We start from the raw sequence: 19,137 nt of genomic DNA, 5'->3' as shown, positions 1-19,137 counted from the left end.
ATTAATAGATGAGTATTTTTTTGTCTTTTTTACAAATAATTGATGAGTATTTAAAGTAACATTTTATTTAGTGTAAATGAATGTATTATTCGAATCGCATATTTCTTAGCTAAAAAAACCTCAAACTTTTGATGTATTATTCGAATGAAAATGAATGTGGATTGATAAGTTCCTAAGTTATAATAATCTTTCGGGTAGACAAGTCCAAAAAATACACTTTTCTTAGCTAGAACAAACTAATTCTCCAAGAAAGGCTCCCCATGTGGGACCCACAACTCATGTTCAAATTAAATAACCCTATTAAATTCCAACAACATTGATATTCAACAAGCTACTAGCAGCCAAGTAAACCGCATCTCAACAAAATCGATATCACATATTTAACATACGACGTGTTCAACAATAAATAATATACAAACATACCTAACCTAATTTCCCTAACCTTATAGCGTGGAACATAATTTTCCCACACATTCATTTCATGGCTTCCAAGCTCTCATTTCTAAACTCTCTCACTCAAAGAAAGAAACAAAATAATGCTATTAAAGATGATCACATCAATGAAGACATAGCCATAGTGAAAGCAGCTGCATGGGCATGGCATCAACGTGGTTCTGGATCATGTAATGAAGGAGAAGCTAATTCAAGTAATTTTTATGTTACAAGGAGTAATATTCATCGTGAACCAAGACCTTCTCGTTACAAATTAGAAGCAATGAGATCAATGGAAAAGGAAGAAATTCACAAGAAGGAGAAATCTCTACTTGATGCATATGAAGTTCAAAGCATTTCAAGGCACTTGAATCGACTTATAGAGTCTAATAAACTTGTTAATAGCACCGACAATATTGCTAGTACAAGTGTAGATGATGGTGTTAAAAGGACAAAGAAGAAGAAGATAAGGAAAGGGTTTTTCCACAAGCATGGTGTTGTATGTGGAAGATTGGGAGATGTGGTTGATCCAACTAGTGTTTCGAGGGATGGTCGTCGACAATTAGCTAAGAGTGTACCTTCTGCTAAGGGTTATAAATAAAGGTTCACAATCGCAATCTAGATCACAATATAACAATTTTTATGTTGCCAAAATTGTAAAACAATGTGATTGAAGTTGCATCCACCGTATTTCACTTTGATTTTCACATATCAAAGATTATAAGGGGATCGCAACCATTAATATGCCCGGTATTTAAAATCCTTGATCTTTTTTCTAAGCTAGTTTTATTTGGTTAGGCATATACTTTTAACTGCTTATACTTTTTCTTTCCTTTTTCCGGTTCAATTGCTTATACTTTTTTTTTTTAAGGGGATTGCTTATACTTTATTGTTAGTTATTGTAGAATATTTGTTGATAAATACATTCAAAGTTTGAGTTAAATATATATGATTATATTGTAGACCAAGTAGCTTAGATATAGAAAGGAATTTAATATGCTATGCATGACAATCCCTAAAATTAAAGATCGATGCATGACATTATTCAATAGAGCTCTCGAATCCCTAAAAATTTAACTTTGTAACCTCAATAGATGAGTTCAATTTTCATGTGAGACGGTTGTAAAATGATCATTGATATCACCATTATTAATATTGATTTTTATTTGCCAATTTTTTTAAAAGAATAAAGACATAAATTTGCTTAAGGTTATTTTGATATTTTTAATTCTTAATCATTTTTTATTTATATACATAACATATTTTACCAACTTTTGTTATAGCTGGATTATAATTGGAGGATTGTCCTATGATTTTTCGTCATGTTGTCGTTAATTCTTGAAGAACAATGTGTGTGTATGTTGGTGGTGCAACGTACATTGCCTTGAATGTTGCCGAGAAAATATACAAGATTGGAAATATAAATTGTATTCAGAATGAAAAAAATGTGTTTACATCAAAGATCTACATAACTTGTGTTCCATTTTTCCATTTTTGTCACGAACTAACATCTGAAATTAGTTCGTCAATCAATTAATCTCCCTATCATCTACTTGATTCAAACTTTTATGATTTTTTTAAGAGCCAAAACTTCGATGATTTGATATGTTGTTTTGGATATGCTTATATGTAGCAAGTTTTTTTCATATAGTATTTGGTTTAGAAGTTTTGTTCATCACAATCTTGCGATCCATAAATATAATCATTTGAAATGACTTCCTAAACAGTAAATTAATTAACAATATTCAATTTGAAGAAATTAATCTACCTACTATTTCGTAAATTTAATGACCAAATTACTCGACCCACAAAAATGCAAAAGTTTAAAATGATAATATTTAGTCCTAAAATTTGGATAGCACTTATGTACCATAATGGTATATACTATTGCCCAATTAGAATGTGCCACGTGGCGCATCCTTTAAAAAAATATATCAAATAAAGCATTTATCAAGTAACATTGATAGATGACACACTCTAATTGGCCAATGATATATATCATTGGTACCTTGTACACAAGTGAAATCCCTAAAATTTCAATCATTTTTAAGCAAATTTCAATCTTCTAAAATTTGCACACATGCAAAGTTTGATAATTTCTTTTTTCCACTCTACTTATCATCTATCACGTGCACTTCAAATTTTTCATTTTACCATTTTCAAATTATATAATGTGGGGCACTTACACTTTTATACGGGGCGGAGTCATGATTATTATAAAGTCTAGGCAAAACAAATTTGCAATATATTTATAGGGGTTTATATAAGAAATTACAAACAAATAATAAAAAATATAAAGAAATTGTCCAATTTATAGAGGTTTATATAAGAAATTCAACGGAATTTACATAAGAAATTGTAAAAAAATTGGGCCGGAGTCCGGGCCTTAGAACCGCCACTGCTTTTATACAATTTTGGATTATATATTCTGAATCCTATAAAAACTCATAAGTTCATTTGCTTAGCCAATATATTATTCTAATTTTGATCCAAGGGCTAATATTATATCCTCTCACCTCTCATTTAAGTTACTCCTCTCACTTGATATACTATATATATATATATATACCTTACATGAAAAACTACCAATAACTTCCTATACTTAGAGCCATACACTTGGCATAATTACAAGACACTAGAAAATAACTTTCATGCACTTTAGCCTTGTTTCCTGCTATGCGCTCCAATTGCAACTTCAAATTATTTCTCCTTGTCTTTGGTCGAAAACCATATGCATGCAACACATTAAGTCACTTGGTCGAAATTGCGGTGTGTCGAAGTATGTGTGTTCTTGGTCGAAATTGCGGTATCTCTTTGCACTTTGGAGCATGTCGAAAGAACCCATATGGCTTGTCGAAATATAATCATGAGTTCGACCAAGTATTTTATTTTTGGTATTAACAAATACGAAAAACAAACTAAACATTTTAGATTATATAATTTGAAATATGTTGAACCCTCCACCAGATCATGTTGCAACAATAAATGTGGTCTTACTATTGACACATTTCAGATTATAGAATTTGGATAAACAAAATATGTGTTCGGATTATATAACCCAAACCAAAAATCAAAACATAAGGTATGATAATATTTTCATTAATTAAATCAAAATTTACATTGATTTTGCAACACAAATCAAACCATAAATATCATACATATGATAATCCAAATCTTGCAAAATATCCTAAACTAAATATTTATTGGCCATGGTCAACTTCACTTCTAGAATGACACAATGTGTGGTTGTTCGGAAGGTCGTTCGATAAGGGTTATGTCGAAAAATCATTAATGTTGAAGTGAGAGAAGTGTTCGAGTTGTACTTATATATAGATATGTTTCATACTATATAATCTAAAACATAATTTTTATTCTGATTGTATAATTTGAACAGAGACAAAATTTGAAGTATTGAGCGCAAGAAGATTAGAGAATATAGAAAAAGATATTCTCGCAAAGTTTTACCTACAAACAATAACGGGTCTTGTGAATCTCAATGAAAATTATTTTTCTTCCTTTCAAAATTGTTCATTCCCTTAATTCAGCGTGAGTTAACTCACACAAACACTTTTAAGATTGGTTGAACCGACTTAAAATGTGATTAAATCGATGTTAAAAATATCAACGTGAGCGCTCAGTTAACTCATGTTATAAAATGCCGAATCAAAGGAATGAGCAAAAACTGAGAGGGAGGAGCAATTTTCATCCCAATTAGTGTGTCATGTCCCATCATCTATCCCATAGCAAAAGCAGTAACAAACAATAGAACACACACTGTCACCATCTCACTCACATAACACCAAGTTCAAACAGAAATTCAAATTGACACCAGAAATAAAAGACAGAAGAATCAACAACATGTAAGACACAACATATCCATAATCCACGATCAACCATGAAACCAAAACCTCATCATTTTCATCTTCATCACAACCTTGTCTCATTTTCTTCAAAACCTCACTACAAAAACCATGACATCCTCTACACAATCTCAGAATCCATCAACACAATCCACAACAACAATCCCAACCCTGATTACTCTCTCAACCCAACTCTCAAACGCATTCTCCCATCTCTCACTTCTCACCACATCACAAACCTCATCAACCTCAACCCTCTCTCTCTCCCACCTCTCTCCCTCTTCTCTTTCTTCAACTACCTCGCTTCTCGCCCTCCCTTTCGTCACACTCTCCATAACTACTCCACCATGGCCCATTTCCTCTCTTCTCACAACCTTCTCTCACAAACACATTCTCTTTTCCTTTTTATCATTTCCAAAATGGGTCATCATTCTTCAACTTCACTCATCTCTTCCCTTATTCAAACCGTTCCAACTCATCATCGCCATAACCATTCTGTTCTTGTTTTTGATGCTTTGATTATTGCTTATACTGATTCTGAATTCATTGAGGATGCAATTCAGTGTTTAAGATTGGTTAAAAAGAATAACTTTTCCATTCCGGTTTGTGGTTGTGATTATTTACTTCGTCGTGTGATGAAGTTGAATCAACAGCCTGGACATTGTTGGGAGTTTTATTTGGAGGTTTTGGATTATGGGTATCCGCCAAATGTTTATCTTTTTAACATTTTGATGCATGGGTTTTGTAAAATTGGTGATGTTATGAATGCACGGATGGTGTTTGATGAAATTTCTAGACGGGGTTTGCGTCCTAGTGTTGTTAGTTTTAATACTTTGATAAGTGGATATTGTAGAAGTAAGAATGTGGAGGAGGGTTTTGTGTTAAAGAGTGTTATGGAGAGTGAAAGAATATCTCCTGATGTTTTTACTTATAGTGCTTTGATCAATGGGTTGTGTAAGGAGAGTAGGGTGGAGGAGGCGAATGGTTTGTTTGATGAAATGTGTGAGATGGGTTTGGTTCCTAATGGTGTAACGTTTACTACTTTGATTGACGGGCAATGTAAACATGGGAAGATTGATTTGGCATTGAGAAATTTTGAGATAATGAAGGATCGGGGTATTAGACCGGATTTGATTACTTATAATGCGTTGATCAATGGGCTTTGTAGGGATGGAGATTTGAAGGAGGCTAGGAAGCTTTTGAATGAGATGATTGGGAATGGTTTCAAGCCGGATAAGATCACTTTCACCACTCTAATGGATGGATGTTGTAAGGACGGAGATATGGATTCTGCATTAGAAATCAAGGATAGAATGGTTGAGGAGGGGATCGAGCTTGACGATGTTGCTTTTACTGCACTAATATCTGGACTATGTAGAGACGGAAGAGTTCGCGATGCTGAGAGGATGTTGAAGGACATGTTGAGTGCCGGTCACAAACCTGATGATCCAACATATACCATGGTTATTGATTGCTTTTGTAAGAAAGGTGATGTTAAGATGGGAGCCAAGTTACTAAAGGAGATGCAGCGTGATGGACGTGTACCAGGAGTCGTCACTTATAATGCGCTGATGAACGGTTTTTGTAAACAAGGTCAGATGAAAAATGCTAAAATGTTGCTTCATGCAATGCTTAATATGGAAGTGGTTCCAAATGATATTACATTTAATATTTTACTAGATGGTCATTGCAAGCATGGAAGCTCTGTTGATTTTAAGATATTTAATGGCGAGAAAGGACTTGTTTCAGATTATGCTTCATATACGGCACTTGTCAATGAATCAATCAAAATTTCAAAAGATCAATTAAAGAGTTAATTGCTACTAAACTATGTAGCACCGACACTTCAGATTGAAGGCGTGCTTGAGTGTCCAACGCATATCGGTATTCAATACCGGCAGAACACTGACATGTGTAGTTGCATACAATCACTTCAATTTTCTCAAATTTTTACCGAGTTTCTACGTGTCGGTGTTGTATTGAGTGTCTGCATTAGTGCTTCATAGCTGCTGAAAGCTGAATTGTGAATATATTTCCAGCGACAGATTACAGATCCCTTATGAAAGAAGATACTTTGGCTGTTATTCTCAATGCCAGAAGCCAGAGTTGAGGTGAGTAGCTAACACAATGAGCTAGCCATGCATACAATCACTTCAATTTTCTCAAATTTTTACCGAGTTTCTACGTGTCGGTGTTGTATTGAGTGTCTGCATTAGTGCTTCATAGCTGCTGAAAGCTGAATTGTGAATATATTTCCAGCGACAGATTACAGATCCCTTATGAAAGAAGATACTTTGGCTGTTATTCTCAATGCCAGAAGCCAGAGTTGAGGTGAGTAGCTAACACAATGAGCTAGCCAAGATGATTTAGTTGCATCTAAATTGATGCCCTAAACTACGTGATATGAGTACAGAGTGTTCAAGTTAATTCTTAATTAAAGTAAGTTATGTGACGACTTTTGCGAAATTTAGGATGGACATATACAGATGAAACATGTTTTGTCTATATGGGTGTTACTTCAATAGAGCAATCTGCTCCTTTATCAGAGCTTCCAAATTCCAATCTCTTTTCCAAACATCAGGTTTCTCACAGGATTTGGTCGCGATACTGCCAAATCCAATTCACCTGTTCTCACTATACATTGGTTGATCTTGTTTTTTGTTAGTTACATAGTTAGCATACATAAGCAAAGTAAAGGATCAACATTCGTTTCAACAATGAAGAGAAATTATTCTGACAGTACTTTTCTTTTGAATTATGACATTAAAGTGATTACAAATTATTTGGGGCCATCACTCATATTATGTGCATGAAATCTACACTGCCTGTAGTGTCTATTTAAAGATAAGATCTATGTGGATGTTAAGTGGAATTTTCCTGAGGTGGATTGGGTGAGCCATTGTACGGATGATTCCTTCCCGAGGCCAACTCAGATTGCTGGTTGTGGAGGATCGACCCGAAGTGAGCATGGGGTCTGGGTTTGCGGCTTCTCACGAAAAGTAATGGTTAATGAATTGAGCTCTTGCTCTAGGGTGTTTGGAGTTAAGCCCGGGGATTTCAGCTTTTAAAGATTTGTTTAGATTCTGAGATTGATGTGAATTGTGTCAAGGATAGCTTTGTAGATTGTGCTAGCAGGTAAAGAAGCTACTGAAGCATGTCATAAAAATTTCGGAAGGGGATTGGATTGTGAGGATAAAGTATGTCTTTGGAAAAGCGAACAAATGTGCAGACTTTCTTGCAAACTTATCAAGTTTCTACTTTGGTGGTGCATGATCCCTTCCTACTTCTCTGGTTTTGCCTGCTAATACTTTCCAAGTATCATCTGATTTCCTTGTTAGCTTGGTGGTTTGCAAGTGGATTTGACATTTACAAGGTTAAGTGTAATTAAATTTTCATTCAATATAGATGTCCTAGACTCAAATAACTATTTTATATTTCATTTTAAAAATAGTTATGAGTTTTCGAATTAAAATTACACAAGGACAATTTTCCAACTGTACCTGAGAGATATGAACTAAATCCTTCCATTTTACAATTGTCACAAGTTAAAAACATATCAAATAACTTTTTGTGAACACCAAATAGCATATATAACCAGAACTTATGGTCTGGAAAAAGAAAAATCATATGGTGTGAATTTAAATGCATTGTTCTACTTTCTACTTATATATCTCAATGTTGATAAAAGCTCTCTATACTTTTTTACAAGCAAGTTACAACTGTAGTAACCTGGATCATTGTCATCTTTCAAAAGAAAACTAATGGAAGCATTCACGAGCCTTTGTACTTGTCGGTGGTGTTCAGTTCTTAGTTTGTTCTACAGCCATATGTTTCATATCTACAGTAACAATGTAACACTAATATACTTCTTATAAGGTAGTGGAACCTATAAAGTTAGAAAAACTATTCATGCCTACTCATGATATTTACATGCGCCAGCATTCTTACTATCATCAGCTACTTCTAGGATCAAAACTTCCTATAGTCTGGATACTCAATGCACAGTTAGCACATTGGTAATTGTTGAATTTAGACCAGACATTTTAGATTTAGGACAAGATTTTTTAGGTTTCTTAGAACAAAAATCACATATTAAGTAAATTGTTTGGTCTGAATTCAACGGTTAGCAATGTGTGAACTGTGAATGTGAAGATAACTCAACTACATGAGTCCATTTACCCTTCTCGTGCTATATTTAGCTGATTTGCTACAGTTAGCCCCACGGAAACCAACTCTATGTTTGGCCAGATCAAACTCTACCCATAAATTTTGTTGATAGAAGTTGCCAATAATGTTACCCCCTCCACCCAATCCTTCTGCCCTTCCAATTCCAAAACAGTGGACTCCACCGTCCACCTCAATGAGAACTCTCTCTTTCGGAATCACTATCTCCACTCCTTTCTCGAACTCAAACACCATGTCTCCCACAAGGCGTCCGATTTCAGTTGCATCTCCATCAAAACAAATGTCTGCTACTCCACCGTATATGTAGTCCTTCTTAATCTTGGACCCAACCTTTTTAACTAGCTCATTCCGTATCACATTATAAGCTTTGTCTACCATGTAAGAGAATTCTGATCCAGAATCAATAATGGTTTGGCCAAACCCAGTAGTGTCCGGTTTGAAAACAGAAGGCGGAATGTTCAATTTTTTTCCACCAATGCTAATCCCTTGCATTGGAAGCGTGAAGGCCAAGGGATCCAGATTCGGCATGCGTTGACTTTGACTTTTACTAAAAGTCAACAATTTAACATAACGAAAACACGATGAATTTGGATTATTTCCAAGGTAAAGAGAACCGGATCCAGGCTGCGTTTGTTTTACAGGGACAAAATAAGAGAATTTGGTTATTTTAGCTTGATTAGGGAAGGAGAGGCGACCAAGATTCATTCCCAAAATACCCCTAGCATCATCGGATTGATTAGCACAACCGAGGATAATAGGAGGGGTAGTTAGGGAAGGAGATAAAGCAATATTTTCTCTAACAAGATTTCCCTCGACTACAGTTCCATCAGTATAGGAAAAAGAATAGTGACATAATCGATTGGCATCACAATCCGTGGGAAGGCTAATATCAGGAACTTGAGGTTTACAAAGTGGGTGGTTACATGGGAGAGCAAAGAAAGAAGAGGAAAGAGAAGGATCAAACGATGAAGTCGTAGGAGGTTGTTTCTTTTGTGGTCCTTTTTTGTTGTCACAGTGAATCCATGAAACTTGGCTTCCTGTATCCAAAACCATTTGTTGAAGCTGTGGTGGTGTTCCAATGGGAAGAGTCACAACAAGGGCCATAGAATATTTGTAAGGTGAAATGCTTGGGACAATTGGGTTTGTTTTTGTTGTTGAGTTTATGGAAAGGGTTAGAGGGAAAGAAAGGGAGAAAGAGTCGTTAACATTGTGGTGTTTATTATGTTTTGATGAGAAACATGTGAAGAAAAAGAAAGAGAAGAAAACAAGCATGCAGAGTGAAACAGAGGAAAACAGAGCCATTGAAAAACGGACTATAGTTTTTTTTGTTTTTTTTTTTGGATTATGTTTAGAAGAATAAGATTGTAAAATTGTGTGTGAGGAAAGTTTGAGGTTAAGGGGTCGTAATGACAAAAATTAAAACTAAATTGAATGGTGATGTGAAAACTTTGAGAGCCTAAAAATGAGGAACCATTGTATTTGGTTGAGTTGGTGTAGCTTATAGATTCTTTGCCGAAAAATAATGTGAGTCTATCTTTTATATATCTTACCTTATTATATACCATGATGATGATATAGTATGATATAGTAACCAGTAAGGGTAATGGCGAATTAATGTGTGTCTTGGCCATTCAATTTCTCTTTATCTAGCCACCCATTTTTGAATTTTAAATATGGATGGTGTGGTTGAGTTAATTGACAAGCAAGGGATTTCATTCCATTGTTAGCTATTATTAGACATATGTTTATGGCCGTGTGTATCTGGACTTTGTAGAGATGAAGAGTTCGTGATGCGGAAAAGATGTCGAGGATATATGTGTTGAGTGCTGGTTACAAACATGATGATCCAACATATACAATGGTTATTGACAATTATAATGCGCTAGTGAACTCTGAAGCACAGACACCGCTATGACATTAAGCATGTTTTATTGTCCAACGACACTCATCAAACAAAGTGTCCCTAATTTTTTTCTTTCTTTCTTTGCTTCGACACACCTTTACACTCCTTAGACACTTCTCAACATTTCTATGAGGTTTAAAGATGTGTTGAAATAGTGATTATCAATGAAGGGATTGAAGACATTAAATTCTATAACTTTGTTTTTAACTTTTCGGTATAGTAGATGGATGAATGACATGAAAAATTGTCATATTTACTAAGAGAAATATTACTTTTATGTAGTAGATGGATGTACATAATATTTTAGCTAAGATCAAAAAAAAAAAAATTAGCTCTCAATTTATATATTTTATAGACGATGTTCATATTTATTTAACTATAATAAATAAATGTATATATCAGTGTCAATGTCCTATAATTTTAAAATCAGCCGTGTTGATGCGTCTGTGCCCGTCCATGTCGGAGCCCGTGCTTCATAGCTAATGAATGGTTTTTGCAGAAGAAAAATGTTGAAATGTTTGCTTGATGTAATGCTTAATTTAGGAGTGGTTCCAAATGATGTTACATTTAATATTTTACTACATGGTCCTTGCAAGTATGGAAGCTCTCTTGATCTTAACATATTTAATGGTGAGAAAAGACTTGTTTCAGATTATGCATATACTGCACGTCACAATAAATCAAGTAAAATTTCTAAAGATGGTCTAAAGAGTTGATTCCTACTAAACTATGTAGTGCCAACACTTCATATTGAAAACGTGTATGAATGCCCGACATTGGCACAACGCTGGCATATGTAGTTGCATGCAATCACTTCTAGTTTATCAAATTATTACCAAATGTCTACGTGCCGGTGTTGTATTCGGTGTCCATGTCTTTATTAGTGCTTCATAGCAACTGAAAACTCAACTGCGATGAGATTATGTGTTAGGCTTCAGTGGTTTCCTTATAGAAGAAGCTACTTGACTGCTATTGTAAATGCCAGAAGCCAATGTTAGAGTAACTAGCTAACAATGAGCTAGCAAAGATGATTGAGTTGCGTCTAGAATGATGTCCTAAACCTGATATGAATGTAAAGTGCTAAAGTTGATTCTTAGTTAAAGAAAGTTCTGTGATGGAAAATGCTGGATTTAGGATGATGGACACACAGAAGAAACATGTTTTTCTATATGGATGCTACTTCAATGAAGATATCTGCTCCTTATTCAGAGCTTACAAATTCCAACATATCTTCCAAAATTCAGCCAGTCATTACATAACATTGTTTGATATTGTGTTAATTACATAGTTACCATACATAATCAAAGCAAGGGATCAACATTTGTTTCAACATTAAAGGGAGAAATGATTAATGACAATATTTTGCTTCTTTTGAATTGTGACATTATAGTGATTACAAATCATTTTGCACCGTCACTCATTTTATGTGCATGCTATCTCCACTGCCTGCAATGTCATTTTGAAAGATAGGTCTATGTGGAGTATTAAGTGCAACCTTCTTGAGGTGGATTGGGTTAGCCTTTGTACTTATGATGCCTTCCTAAGACCAACTCAAATCACTGGTTGTGGAGGATCGACCCGGAGTGAGACGCGTTAGAAAAATTTCGCAAGGGGATTGGATCGTGAGGATTAAGTATGTCTTTCGAAAAAGCTAACAAATGTGCAGACTTTCTTGTAAACTTAGCATTTGTTTGTTTTCGCTTTTGTACATCAATATTTGTGCGTTTTCTGTGAAGCTACTTCATAAAAATCACGTCAAATGGTCATTGTGACGTGATAATTTTGGTCCCACAGCCAAACCAAACAACCACTTAGAGTGTGATCAAGTCTCGGTTTGATTTCTTTGTTAGCTTGGTGATTTGCAAGTAGATTTGACATTTATAAGGTTAAGTATGATTAAAGTTTAATTCAAAATAGATGTCTTAGATTCAAATAACTATTTTATATTTTCATTTCAAAAATAGTTGTTTTTAAAAAAAATGGAGAAGGGAAAATTATTATTATTTTAAGTGACATAATTTTCCAATTTAACATAGTAGTCCTCAAAAAGTTGATGTGCATGGAAGCACAAAAGGTTCTTGTACCGCTGCACAAGAAAATTACAAGGAGGACTTAACCATCGACAATGTTCAAAAATTGCTATGCATGGTTTTGAGAAGTGAAGAAGATATACGCATACCATTAGAACATGAGCCAAATACCGCAAGGTTTTTTATTCCAGCAAAGTGTATTAGAGAGTTGTTGGTGGGTAATGCTTGGCTTGACTTTTCTATTCTACAACTGTGGTGCACGTAAGTACATTTTTCTTTTTTACTATTATCAATATGGATTAGTAGTATATCCACAATTCAATATTTAAGTGTTAATTTTAAATTTGTCTAGGTGTATGCATCGTCTTTGTATCTCAAGAAATAGATCGAAAGTGTTTGGCATTTTGGACCCAGTATGCTTGGATTTTAATCCAGCTGATCCTAGTACTAAATCTAAAGTTCAGGGACACATACAAACTAGGTTGCGTGATTTGAACAAAGTGTGTTACTTAGCACCATATCTATTTAAGTAAGTATATATTTAAATTAATATTTTTCTTATTTATCTTTGATAGCTTAAACCTTAATAATTGTTCTTCTACGTGTGCAGAGGACACTGGCAGTTAATAATTATTTGTCCCAAGGACAATAGTTTAGTTGTCCTTTGTTCAATGCACCGAGATCTTAATGAAGGAATGATTAAGATTGTTTCAAAGTAAGTGTATATTTTACGTTGTATTTGATATATTACTTCCTACAACACTAAAATGTATAACTTTGATGATTTTTTTAATTTGGTTGACACAGAGCTTTAGAGGTTCATCAACTTTGTCAGGGCAATAGAAAGAAGGCTAAATGGTTTCGTCCCAAAGTAAGTATGGTGTAGATTTTGTCATTTTTTTACGTTAATAAATGATTTTTTTTTATTATATGAACTAATCACTATATAAAAATGGTCATTCATTTGTAGCCAAGAAAGCAACCTAATGGCAATGATTGTGGATACTATGTGATGAAGAATATGCTAGATATCATCTCTGCTAATATTACTAAGTCTTGGATGGAGGTATTTTAATTTTATGATAACATGTTTATACTATATGTATTGCCAAATATAAACATATCCTTATTAATATTAATTACTTATATTAACCTACACATTGTAGGTATTCAATGATCCAACGGCATTAACTGAAGATGACTTATATGATTTGCGAAACCAATGGGCAACTTGTTTTCTTGACTTGTATAACACGTAGGATTTACATGGTATGTTTTGAACGGACTTGTATCTGTCTTAATGTGTGGTGGTTTTGGTGTGTCAAGTGCGTTTATGCAGTTGAGATAACTTTTTCAATTGATTTTGTTTTTTGTAGATGAAAATTGATTATGATGTGGCTGAGATGAGACATTGTCGGTGCTTACGTCTGAGATGAAATGAGATGCTTTTTGCAGCTGAAGCTTAGCATATTTACAATGATGATTTTGCTGTGGATTTTTTTTTTTTATTTGAAATTTCTGCCTAAAGTTGTTTTATTGGATTATTTCTAGCTATATTGTATTCATATCCCTCTTTTATAGATTGGAATATTGGCGTGGAAAATAGAGGATTGATTATGTAATATCCAATTATATAATATAACTTTTTTTTTTTGCATAAAAATTATCCATAATTTGTTTTCATTTTGTTACTAAAAAAAAATAAAGAGCAGGTGTCAAGCTTAATTGATAAGCCATTTAATAGAAATATTTAAACCAAAAAAAAAATAAAAAATTTGTTTCACTACAGTGATTTTGAAAACTGATGTGAAATATACATATTTAACTTCAGTGGTAAATTTCAAAGTGGATCTATTACAACAGTGGAAGCGGAACTGATGTAGAAATTCAATATTTCACATCAGCCGCAACCTGATGTGAAAGGGTGTGGACTTACCACATCATGACACCTTACATCGGTGGTAAGCTGATGTGAAAACTCATTTCCAACTGATGTAAAAACTCCATTCTGTAGTAGTGGCCTGAGAAGATATGAACCGTGTTTCACCAACAAAAAAAGGATATGAACCGTGTTTCCCTTCCATTTTATAATTGTCATAAGTTGGAAAGGTATGAAATAACTTTTTGTAAACACCAAATAGCATATATAACCAAAACCTATGATCTGGAAAATGAAAAAACCTACGGTTTGAATTCAAAAATATTGTTCTACTTTCTACTTATATTATATCTCAATGTAGATAATTGCACTCTATACTATTTTTTTACATCCAAGCTACAGCTGTAGTAACTAGTAACCCTGGATCATAGCCATATGCTTTCAAATGAAATTTAGGATGGGGTCCTTTGTGACCATTCTAATGAAGTCATAGTACTTAACGACACTTGATAATAAATTTGATAGTCAAATTGTATAACTTGGTCTATTTAGTTGTTCAAAATTGTTTTGAGTACTTTCACTTTCAATTGAGAATGTTACTTAAAATTAATGAAAGACCTAAGTATTGTCTTGAATTTACGTACATTTCAGAATTTATTCTCTCAAATAATAAATTTTTATATGTACGTGTGAGAGGTCAAATTCATGATCAAATCTTTAACAAACTCAAACTAGATCGGGAGTCGGTATCTAGCTACAATCTTGTTTGGCGCGATTTGGTGTTTCTCTGGTGTACCGAAGGTGAGGGGTGTCCTTCTGTTTTGGTGCTAAAGTCTGGTGGGCCGATCACTTTTGATTCGAGATCAGGAGTTAGTTCTTTGGTTCGAGGTTGGATTTGGGCTTTTTATGGTTTCTTTCGGTGGATCGGAGGTCGAGAGATAGTGGAAGCTGAATGATTTCTCAGGGAGGAGCTTGTTGGATGTGGCTCAGCTTTGGTGTTCAGGTCTAGGAGTTTGTTTTTGTGGGGTGTTTTTTCTTTAGGGGTGAGTAGTGGCGATGGATGGTATTGGATATCGTTTTTACAGTGGTCGCTTTCGTGAAGAGATCTGTTTTAGGTGGATTTTGATGGGTGTTGTCTTTGGGATGTTTTTATGGTGTTTATTTTCGGGTGTTTCACATATATACGGCGCCTTTTATTTGTATTTCCAATTTCACCGGTCTCTGTTCGTTTTGAGTAGCAATTTAGCTGTTTAATAATATTTGCTGATTAAAAAAAAAAAACTAGCTATCATTGGATCACACCATTTTTATATTTAAAGAATGAAATTTAAGGTGACACTTGAAAATGAAAAACAATTTAGTATAAGAGAGTATTTATTTTTTCCTTTTCTGAATTACCTTGCTAAAATAAAATTTAATAATAATGGCTTCTTGACAAACAAAAAAATGTCACTTTGAGTGAGAATAAGGGTCACCCCCACCCTACCTATCTCGTGATATTTCAATGAAGACAGAACCTTTAAATGTTGGAAACTTTCTCCTTCTCTTGAAACCAGAAATGGGCTTAGTCCTGAAAATGACAATCTGATGATAAATGCTTTTGTGGACACCTGCCAACCTCCTACAATGCTATTGTGGACTGTGATGTAACCTCTCAATTAGTATTCATTTCAATCCTTTCGTTCTTTTATCTTGTTTGAGCTGTTCAATGTCTTCATAGGGTGCATGTATTTTTATGATATATATAACTTTTGTTGTGTTTAGTTAAAAGAAAGAAAATGATAGAACAACAACCACTAACATAAGGTTAAAAAAATATTGAAAGTTAAACATAATGGACACAATCATTCTGCCTGTATTATAGTAACAAATTAGGGTTTTAATGTTACATGTACATAGTATTAGTACTACAATTCAGTTTACAATATTATCGAGTGGATCATCAACTTCGTCCCTGAATTTTTACGGGTCGGCCAACTTCGTCCCTTAATTATGCGAAATATCAATTTAATCCCTGAATTTGTTAAATGTCAATCAAGTTAGTCCTTCTGTTCAAACGGAGCGTTAACAAGGCTGACGTGGCCGTTAACCTCTCGCATGTCAGACGCTACGTAGGCAGGGACTAATTTGGCCGATAATAACAAACATTTCTAAGGACTAAATTGATTGATTTGCAGAAAATGTTTTGGCTTTCTTCCCAAATGGCTATTTTCTTCACCAACAACTCTTTCTTCCCCAATTGTATAAAATTGTAACCCTGATTACACAATCTGCAATATACACTCTATAATCATGAAAATTTCCTCCAATAATAAGTGGTTCAGTTCTGCCCCAATTCAAAAAACTTCAAACCCTAATTTTTTTCGTAGTGAATCTAAAAGCCAAAATCATCAAAAAAATTTGAAGCAAAACTATCGAAATTGAATCTGAAATGATGTGGGGTGGGAATATGGGAAAAAACGGTTATGAAAGTCAAGCTCCAAGTTTAATGGTGTTGTGAGAGTGCTTGAATGTTGGTGTCCTACAATTTGTGTTATTAGAAAATCCAATACTTCAAAAAATCTAGGAAGGCCATTCTATGCTTGCCCTCTGCCAAAGGTTGGTTTAACTAATCAAAAGAGGTTGAAGATGATTGAAAAATGTGATCTTTCTATAATAATATTGCCATCAAATTAGTCCCTAAATTATTTATCTATCTATCAAATAGATTCCTACGTTATATAAAAAACGATCAAATAAGTCCCTGAATTATTTAATTAGATATCAAATTGATCCTTGAAACATATGTATACAAAATAAACTAAAAAAGGCAGAACATCAACGATCACAAAAACAAAATAAACAACATGATCAAAACTTAAAACGAAAACACACAAAAACGGACAAAAATAAGGGTGAATACGAACACAAAAACTTGATAAACAACAGGAAAGGCGTTACCTTTAATCACAACCGAACACACAAACTTCAAAAATGTCAAAATCGCCGGAGATGATGATGATTTTGGAGGGGTGAAAATGGAGGAAGTTTTAGTGAGAAGAAGAAGTGTCAAGGTCGTTTTTGATGTTCTGGAATGTGAAGAAGGAGGTATGGGTAATGCACGGAAAAAATGGGAAAAGGGGAAAAAATAAACTGAAAAGTGAAAACTCAACATTTTTCAATTCAATCAAATTAGTCCCTGAACACGTGGCTTCCTTCTTGCCACTCGTACAAGACAACACAGCATGCAAGGTGACAGATCAGCAAGGCTAACGGAGGACTTGGACGGAGGGACTTTTTTGATGGACGTCTGACAAATTCAAAGATTAAGTTGATATTTCGCATAATTGAAGGATGAAGTTGGCCGACGTGTAAAAATTCAGGGACGAATTTGATGGTTCACTCCAATATTATCCTTCAACCGTAACTTGCCTCTTCAATGTCTTGTATATGAGTCATACTCAATAGAGGAAAAAAAACTTTTGATATGATGTGCAAACCTGAGAATTTAAAATCTATTTTACTTCTATAAATCATTTATTGTTAATCTTATAAAAAAATCTTATATTGTGAGATTGATTATAAAAATAAGAAAGGTGATGTTATATAGAATACTCAATAAATTCTTCAACAAAAAGAAAATATATTCATCAAAATCAGTTGACATTTTGATTTCTACTGCTACAACGAAAAGCACGTCTAAATTCACAATTTATTTTCACCGCAATAAAAACTACTATTGAGAGTATATATTCTAAAAATATGACTTGAAATTAGTAAATATTTATTTTTGATGTTATATTGTATTCATTCTTAATAAATATTTATTTTTTATAAGATAATTAGTAAATATTTAGATAAGGATAATAATATGTATTTTTACTCTTATATTTGAAATTCGAAGAGAATAGTATTTAAACACACTCCCTTTGTTCAATAATAATTGACTTATTTTTAAAAAAAAAAAATGTCATAAAAAACTGTAATTTTCAGCTTTCAAAATGATATTAATTGTATTTTCTCCTTTGTGTGTGTATAACTTTCTCATTTCAATATCCTTCAAATTACATTTATAAATAACATGTAATTTTCAGCTCTCAAAATGATATTGATTGTATTTTCTCCATTCTGCGTGTATATATCTTTCTCATTTCAATATCCTTCAATTTACATTTATAATAGTGATAAATATGTAGTAAAAATATTAGTTTATATCTTTGAATTTTAAAACATTTTTAATATATGTAAGATGATTAATGGTGATGCATTACCGGTTGAAATTAGTTTACACCAACATCCCTTAAAAACTCATCAAATCATCACATAAATTCTTTTTTTTTACAATCTTGTTATTACTACGAATTTTCCACCATCTTTTAACGGTAAAATAAGGTGCACTATCATCTCTCAACTAAATTCTCCCATAAGAAAAAGTCAAAAATCAAACGATTAACTATTTAATTAAAGTATCTAAGTTTCTTACCACTTGAATCAATTTATTATTTATCGATAAACATATTTTATAACTTTATTTTAAAAATAACTATAATATACTTTATTTCTCTAACATTATATTAAGAAAAATGTTAACAAAGTGTTTTAGACATGGATTAAAGTATTAAAATAAAAACAAATCTTTATACCTCTTCACGGGCAAGGTTCTAGTTTTCTGGTAGCAAAAAAGAGATATACTTTGATTGAAGTGAAAGTAATTCACAAAGAAGTTATTGTCAAAAAAAAGTTTACAAACAAGTTGAAAAATACAAGTAATAGAGGTATCAAGAAAAGCCACGTAGTAAGGTAAAAAAAGAACGAAAAACAAAAGTAAAAGCAAGTTTACCCTAAATCAAATGACACGTGTTTTTTGTT

The 19,137-nt window shown here is 33.4% G+C and overlaps 4 protein-coding genes across 4 annotated transcripts; 3 read left to right on the top strand and 1 right to left on the bottom strand.

Annotated features, from left to right (window-relative positions):
- Positions 1-403: 403 nt before the first annotated feature.
- On the top strand, positions 404-1,211 carry LOC11428716 (uncharacterized). Its single transcript, XM_003616214.3, has one exon. It carries the CDS (start codon positions 482-484, stop codon positions 1,031-1,033), a length of 552 nt encoding a protein of 183 aa, XP_003616262.1. The 5' UTR covers positions 404-481; the 3' UTR covers positions 1,034-1,211.
- A 2,961-nt stretch (positions 1,212-4,172) lies between these two features.
- LOC11432586 (putative pentatricopeptide repeat-containing protein At1g09680) lies at positions 4,173-7,827 on the top strand. The gene has a single exon (XM_024783893.2). The coding sequence runs from the start codon at positions 4,328-4,330 to the stop codon at positions 6,107-6,109; it is 1,782 nt and encodes a 593-aa protein (XP_024639661.1). The 5' UTR covers positions 4,173-4,327; the 3' UTR covers positions 6,110-7,827.
- A 407-nt stretch (positions 7,828-8,234) lies between these two features.
- Positions 8,235-9,938, bottom strand: LOC11423477 (aspartic proteinase PCS1). The gene has a single exon (XM_003616212.4). The coding sequence runs from the start codon at positions 9,777-9,779 to the stop codon at positions 8,454-8,456; it is 1,326 nt and encodes a 441-aa protein (XP_003616260.1). The 5' UTR covers positions 9,780-9,938; the 3' UTR covers positions 8,235-8,453.
- A 2,479-nt stretch (positions 9,939-12,417) lies between these two features.
- LOC11433655 (uncharacterized) lies at positions 12,418-14,047 on the top strand. Its single transcript, XM_003616210.4, has 7 exons — positions 12,418-12,671; positions 12,763-12,939; positions 13,021-13,125; positions 13,218-13,281; positions 13,381-13,476; positions 13,577-13,679; positions 13,787-14,047. Exons 1-6 carry the CDS (start codon positions 12,526-12,528, stop codon positions 13,667-13,669), a joined length of 681 nt encoding a protein of 226 aa, XP_003616258.2. The 5' UTR covers positions 12,418-12,525; the 3' UTR covers positions 13,670-13,679; positions 13,787-14,047.
- Positions 14,048-19,137: the final 5,090 nt, after the last annotated feature.

This window comes from Medicago truncatula, chromosome 5 (genome assembly GCF_003473485.1).
Source record: "Medicago truncatula cultivar Jemalong A17 chromosome 5, MtrunA17r5.0-ANR, whole genome shotgun sequence".
In the NCBI taxonomy this organism is placed as follows: domain Eukaryota; kingdom Viridiplantae; phylum Streptophyta; class Magnoliopsida; order Fabales; family Fabaceae; genus Medicago; species Medicago truncatula.
The sequence above is the reverse complement of the archived record's forward strand: the minus strand, read 5'-3'. Positions and strand labels throughout refer to the sequence as shown.

What these genes read in the sequence shown, in the direction of transcription:
- LOC11433655 (XM_003616210.4), top strand. Translation starts at nt 12,526, where the DNA reads ATGGTTTTGAGAAGTGAAGAAGATATACGCATACCATTAGAACATGAG. An exon ending in ATTCTACAACTGTGGTGCAC is followed by an intron (nt 12,672 to 12,762) that starts GTAAGTACATTT and finishes AAATTTGTCTAG; the next exon opens with GTGTATGCATCGTCTTTGTA. An exon ending in ATGATTAAGATTGTTTCAAA is followed by an intron (nt 13,126 to 13,217) that starts GTAAGTGTATAT and finishes TGGTTGACACAG; the next exon opens with AGCTTTAGAGGTTCATCAAC.
- LOC11423477 (XM_003616212.4), bottom strand. Translation starts at nt 9,779, where the DNA reads ATGGCTCTGTTTTCCTCTGTTTCACTCTGCATGCTTGTTTTCTTCTCT.
- LOC11432586 (XM_024783893.2), top strand. Translation starts at nt 4,328, where the DNA reads ATGAAACCAAAACCTCATCATTTTCATCTTCATCACAACCTTGTCTCA.
- LOC11428716 (XM_003616214.3), top strand. Translation starts at nt 482, where the DNA reads ATGGCTTCCAAGCTCTCATTTCTAAACTCTCTCACTCAAAGAAAGAAA.